General features: G+C 30.0%; 1 protein-coding gene across 2 annotated transcripts in view; it reads left to right on the forward strand.

Annotated features, from left to right (window-relative positions):
• Positions 1–3650, forward strand: part of tup (LIM1_Isl and LIM2_Isl domain-containing protein tup) — a 66800-nt gene extending 63150 nt beyond the window's left edge. For both annotated transcript variants that reach the window (XM_089709356.1, XM_089709357.1), the window contains exons 9-10: positions 1080–1187; positions 1607–3650. In XM_089709356.1, the coding sequence (XP_089565482.1) occupies positions 1080–1187; positions 1607–1711 (213 nt within the window). In that variant the 3' untranslated portion in view covers positions 1712–3650. The remainder of the gene's footprint in view (positions 1–1079; positions 1188–1606) is intronic.
• The last annotated feature ends 3812 nt before the right edge of the window (positions 3651–7462 follow it).

The raw sequence follows: 7462 nt of genomic DNA on the forward strand, positions 1-7462 counted from the left end.
ACGGACAAACAGACAGATAATACACACACAGAGACATACTCATATACGTTAAACAAACATACATACACAGACACACATAAAATACAATACATAAACAGAAACAAGTAGTTAGTAGACAAGAAACAATAACATTGTTGTGATTTGCCAATTACACATGACGAAGACGCGTATGAATAGGCGCGTACACAGTACCATACTCTTTGATATAAATTATAAATGTCTCTAAACCTAAACCTATACTCATATACATGCACCCGCCATAAGGGACTCGCGCTTTAGATACACATACCTAATACCTATACATACACACAAACTCATACAAACAGAGACGAACACAGAAAGCGTTTACACGTACGATGGGAGATCTTCGCATATTACACGTTCACTCACAAAAACATACATAAAATACCTACAACGCCTCGCGTAGACACACAAATACACATAAACGCGTGGAGAAATTTAAACAAATTGTTTTAATTATAATGTATGAAATAATATTATTTAATTTTTCCAAAAGGTTTTTAATTATATCACATTCATGATAATTTAAATGATGGATGATTGATGATAGCCAATACGTTAAAAAAATTTGAGTGAAAATGAACAGTGCTTATAATAACAATAATGCAGAGGATAATATTAAAGTTTATAATAACACCAAATTAATTAGAGAAAATGAATAGTACGGTGATGAAATTAATACTATTTTTTATGAATATGTTGATGATAATATTAACAATGATGCTAATAACCATTGAGATAATATTACTACGTATGGAGGAGACACCACGAACAAAATCTGTGCGCCATTTTTTTGCTCTAACTAAGTTTTAAAAATTATTATCTAGTTAGGTACTTAACGATGAAAGTTATTCCTTTGCACTTTTCCGTATTATTTGTATTATTTGTGCAATATCGTAACACACACGAAGGCATGTTTGATGCGTTTCACTTTAAAACCATTAAAAAATACCGCTCAACATACGTCACATGACGTATGTTGAGTGGAACATAAGTGATGTAGGCGGTGTCGTCTCCATATTAATATTATCTCAATGCTAATAACATTAAATTTGCAGGTAACAGCATACCAACCGCCATGGAAGGCATTATCAGACTTCGCTTTACACGCAGACCTAGATCGAGCCCCACATCATAGTGCTGCTTTTCAACACCTTGTTAATCAGGTAAAACCATTTTTAATAAATAATTATGTTTTTCATCTATAAATGTAATTTATAGAATTATAGAATCAGCGCAGTCGTTAGATCAATACAATAAATTTTGCACTTTAAAATTTTACCTACATATTAACCAAACTCTTTCAAAAAAATGTGACCCGTCTTTATAAAAAAACGACCCAATACGTCATAAATAAATAGGTATAAAGCATTTTCTGAAACAACTTAACCGATTTTTTTTCCAAAATAGATTTGCAAATTCAATATCACTTAGAAGATTGTAAATCATTTTGTGGAACTAATTAATGTATGTTTACAGAACGTTTACCACTTCATCTAGCTATAACAAAGACTAGAATATTTAAACGTCAATTATAATTTAATTATACAATACAATTTATTAAATTAATAATATTTCTCCCCAGATGCACGGCTACGACGTCCCCCCCCTCCCCCCTCCCCGACCGCACGCTGAAGACAACTACGTCACATACCTCGAGAGCGATGACAGCCTGCCCCCCTCCCCATAGTGCAGACTTGCTTAAATACATACATACAAACACGCTACAAGCATAGCAAACGGCTAAAAATACGAATAAATCAAGAAAATATTGAAAATATCCCCCTCACTCCACACATACATACAACCCCTCACAGCTATACATACCAAACATCTTCAAACACGTTAACAATAAACACAATATCAACAAAAACTTACAATATGGAAATTCCAAAACTTACAGCAAACGCAGTCAAGATAAATACAAACGCTCACAATATCAAACTCACAGTATTACCAATCACACTCACAAATACACATGCACAATATGAACAAAGAATATTTCAATAACTATAAACTCACAACACGGCTCAATTACAATAAACACACTCACAATATCCACAAATATACTCATAACAAACAGACTCATATTATCCACAAACTCACAAATATATCATATACTCACAACATCCAAAAGTAAACTCACAATTTCACCAAATAAACTCACAATATTCCACATTATATAAAAACCATACTTACCTTCGTCCGGAGATTTAAAAGAAAAAGGTGGCAAAAATTGGAAGAAAATTACGGTCATAAATATATAATTTGACAGTAATTTTAATGAACACAAAAATATATAATTGGGAGATTTGACAATACGAGATTTTGTTGAAGCCGCTAACTGGCAACATTGTTAGTTCAAAGCAAGATTTGATAATATGGCATCTGGCAACACTCATCAAACTTCAAAGAAAGATAAAAACAGTAATACTATAAATATAAGAAAGAAAATATTGCAATCCGTACAAAGATTTATATTAAGATGAAATTTATAGCAATAATTGTCATATTTCTTACTGCCATAAAGCACACTTTAAAAATAAGAAAATAAATTGAAATTTCCTAATAAAGATATTGAAAAAAAAAACTCCAAATCTCCCTTCGTATGTAATATTGCCTTATTCCTTATTTATAATTAAAAAAATCTGGATTTTGTGAGCGGAAAATCAATTTATAGTTTTTCAAAATGGCGGATTGAAATAAAATCTCTTTATTTAAGGCCATGTTCTTTCGCAATATTTGTTTTAAAAACGTTAGCGCGTCGCCTTAAATTTAAAAACTTGCCAGTTTTAAATATCATGTGATAATTTGTACATTTTTCAACATTTTGTGTTAGGTTAGGAAATCTTTTCTATATCAAAAGTTTACCACTAGTTATATGAATTTCAATAATATAATCAACTGTATATCTTAACATTACCTTGGGTATTTTATTTTTATTTAAGTGTAAATATGGTGTGTAAATAAATTGTAATATATTTAATTAAGTATTTTTACTTGTAAAATTCATGCTTTTACTAAAATATATTTTTTCGGGGCATTCAATACTGTTGCCATTACAATTTTTATTTTCCGCTTTGTGCTTTTATTTACGTTAAATTCTCTGAATTGTTAATAATTTGTTAATTAATATTGTGCTTTTATACAAAATAATTGTAAACATAATAATGTAAATTTAAAACTTCACTTTTGAACATTGAGGTAATATTACTACGTATAGAGAGGACACCATGAACAAAATCTGTGTGAGTCATACACTTTGTAGATATTCTGCCTCATTACTTAAAAATTAAAATCAATCAATATTGTTTATCTTATTAAAAAAATATGAATAAACTTATTAATTAAAACCAATCAATGTAACAAAAAAATTGGTTTGAGACGATTGGCTCTAACTCGTGTTACAAATAGTGTAGTAACGATGTCCTCTCTAATACATAGTAGTAACTCAATGCGTTTGACTTGTTTTTGTATTGAGATATAAAATAAAATGCAACGGGTGGAGTGCTAATGCTAATCTTCATAGATATTATCAGATGTATAATTTATTATGTATCTAGTTAAAATATACACTGTATTTAGATTGTGAGCATAAATATTATAAATAAAACATCAAGTACCTTATACATTTATTTTTATTTATTCTTCCTTATCCTGATTACCTTTTTAGTTATTAGTGTTAATATTGAAAGGTCCTGGGTTCGATTCCCGAAGAAAACTTAAGAAAGCACTATTGTTCTGGAATAGAATGTCAATAACATTCTTGCCAGTAATAATAAACCTAGTAAAATAAATGTGCAAAATGCATTTTCCCGTTCAAGGGGACATCGGACAAGACATAACTATGGTTTCTACAGTGCTTAATTCATTGAGAACGATGAAATTGGGTTCGATCCTTATGAAAAAAAAAGATTGTACATATTAGTAGGTACTAGCTGTGCTCCGCGGTTTCACCCGCGTGGCTCCGCTCCGCTGTTGGTCTTAGCGTAATGATATATAGCCAATGCCTTCCTCAATAAATGGGCTATCTAACACCGATATAATTTTTCAAATCGAACCAGTAGTTCCTGAGACTAGCGCGTTCAAACAAACTCTTCAGCTTTATAATATTAGTTTATATGTATATTTAAACTTTTGAACTCATGAAACTTGGATATGATACATAGCAAGGCCAAGGTACATTTTCCTAACAAGCTCAAAGTACCTAAAGATAGTAAATAGTAAGTATACATGGTATTGGTACATCTACTGAATTCTTTTTAGGTACCTACTAATAACTATTAGTATTTAGGTATTATTTTTCTTGCTCTATGCTCATAAAATTTTATCACAATTATTATAACATTATGTTCCATAGTAACATTAATTGAGACCTTCAGAAATGATAACTAAATATAAATTATTAAGTTTTATTTTTCATAATCCGGGTTCGATTCTGTTAAAGTTTTCCCCGTAGGATCGTTCTTCATTACCTACCAGTATATGGAAACAAATTGCAAATGCACATTACACAGTAGGTACACTTTTGGCCTTTGGGTATGCGTATTCGTAAAAATGCAACCGAAATTGTTGAAATGTTTCTTCACGCCTAAACTACAGAACCGAATTGAATGAAATGGTACAGACGGTTTTAGAAATCAGACCAGGCTGAGATGGGAAATAGGATAGGTTCTATCGCAGTTTTCCTTGAATAAGCAGGAGGAAAGCTAAATATTGTATACCTACATACTACATAGGTATCATAATGTATAATAATTTATACATAATAGGTCTACAAAAAAGGTTTTGGTGCGTCGTCCGCACTGCATTCGATGTCCGCACTGCTCCGAAGTCCGACACAGCAGTAATAACTAATAAGTAACCTTAGATACATTTTTTGTATAATATTTGTAATAAGTAGTAGGTACCTAGGTACCAAACACTCTATTAACTAGTTATGCGAAAGAGTGTTTGCTTTATTATCTTTATTTCTAATTTCACATGATTTTTGTGAGGAAAATATTGTGGCATAGGTAGATTACTTTTGATAGCGGCGTAACTTGCCCATGAAAATTTCCTTTATTATGCGGAGAAAAATTAATATGGTAGTAATTACTAATATTAATCGACTATGGTCTTAAGTTCGTGATCCGGGATGTTTAGACTTTAGAAATGGTATTTGGAACTATTACGAAAACTTGTTTCAAGTAGGTAATATGCCTTCAAATCGAGGCAACGAGTGGAAAAGCCGATGTGTAGGTATAATGTATGGTAAAAAAAAATCCGGCCAAGTGCGAGTCGAACTCGCGCACCGAGGGGTGTACAATGTAGGTTTTGATTCCCTTGGGAATTTGAAATAATTTGCAGCATAAGCGGCTGTATCTTTTGATTGCGTTGGCTTATAAGTTGATTTTATTATCTACCTACCTACAGCTTAAAGATATTATAGACTTGAGTTTTGGTAAGAATATCAATTTAATACAAGTAAGCGTTCATGAGTAAAATGCTTGTAAGTTTCGCAATTATTCCTATATCTGTGTTATAAGACGTTACTTCGTACCAAATCAAGACTCTGTGTTCATGGAAAGCACCCTGTAGGTTTTGCTTTCCTTGCAAATGTCGAAATTTGCGGAAATTTTCAGCATTTACAAGTGTATCCTTTGATTGTGTTGGCTTATTTTTTTACAGCATCAGGAGACCGTTGATATAAGTATTCGGTATAAATTGATACCTCCACGCGTTCCTGAGAAAATCTGTGTTGACGGACAACAAAGTGATCCTATAAGGGTTCCTTTTTTTCCTTTTGTGGTTCGGAACCCTAAAAACAATGCATTTTTAACATCATGTTTCATAGTACAAGGTATTACCTACAATCAGAACTTTCATTTTGTGATAAATGTGTGTAAGTAATAAAAAAAATGCGAATCCACTGTATATTTTACTAGCGGTCTTCCCAGGCTCCGCCTATTGTACTTACATGTTTACGTTTTATCTACATAAGAACCGTACTTCAAGGAATATTACAATAAACCGTTGACAAGTGTTGCCAATACATTTGACGATTCATTTTTATTATATAGGTATTTGAGTTGGTGTAGGTATTTCATAGGAAAGGTATTTTGTAAATAAAACAATAAATAGGTTTAAAATTCATTTATTAAAAATTCAGTCTTATTGCACGTGTAAAATGTAAAATATTAACAACTATTGACCAAATTTGCCAACACTTACGAACTACAATAATTAAAAATTGGTCATTTCACTTAAGGTAACAAATAATGCACACATGAAATTCATATTTTTATTCATATTAAAACACTTTTCACATAAAACCAACATAATAAAATAAAAATGCAATTATTTCAATCTTTGTCGTTTTATTTGAGATCTTAGAGGAGATAATAACAAACAGTTTTTGGGTATGACATTATTTATTCGTCGAAGCAAAACTAAGTTTTATATGCTTACCTTAATGGTATCTAATAACGAATTGATAATTAAATTCCTTATTAAATAGACCAAAATATATTTAATTTTCATAACTACAAACCAAAATAACTGATTAGAAGTTGAGAAATAAAAATAAATGCAGTTTACTACAAATACAATGCAATTTCGACTCTAATGCTTAAAAAATAAGGAATTTACCTATCTTTTCGTAATTAACTTAAAAATAAAGAACAATTTGCAATATTAATTTTAAAAGGAAACCTTTATGACAACTATTATACTATAGCCAATTAAAAATAACTAGGTTGTTATATAATTAAAAAATATCTTACAAACAAAAAAAGAAATGGGCGATGACCAAATATTTTTTTCTATAAAATGACACATTCGCATATAAATGGTTATTTGTTGAACATATAAAATAACATTTTGATAGTTCTGTAGGCAAAGTGTATTTTTCTAACATTTCAATAACTTAAGTTAAACTGAAACACCTACATATTTGCTTTTAAGTCGTATAAATTTTTTATACACTACAAAAATGAGTCAGAGTAAATAATATATTATAATATACAAGTAAGGTTTAAGAATTTTAATATATATGTAGGTTTGAGCTTATTATATTTTATCTAATTTTTAACATTTTTTCAAGCTTTTTAATAGAATGTAGCCAGTAACGAAAGATCTTATGATAATAAATTTATATTTAAAGTAAAATGTAAGTAAGGAACAGTAGGAGTGACAAAAAACAGGATTTTTCATAATATTAATTTAAATATATCATCATATAATGTGAAATAATGCGAATTTGTACCGCAGATTAACTACAACGAGTAGTTTTAACAAAAAACAGATGATTTATAACCAAATTATACAAAAAAATATAGGTTATGACGTTTTACATACACACTTAGTAAAAACATATTTTTTGTTGAGTAAAGCTAATATTATTTTTATATACTTAGTTAAAATTGTGACCAATCTGTTACAATACAAAATTATAATAATC

Source organism: Colias philodice, chromosome 22, assembly GCF_061535455.1.
Source record: "Colias philodice isolate Cphi_HAF_F1 chromosome 22, ilColPhil1 Martin Lab GWU primary, whole genome shotgun sequence".
NCBI classification, from domain to species: Eukaryota; Metazoa; Arthropoda; class Insecta; order Lepidoptera; family Pieridae; genus Colias; species Colias philodice.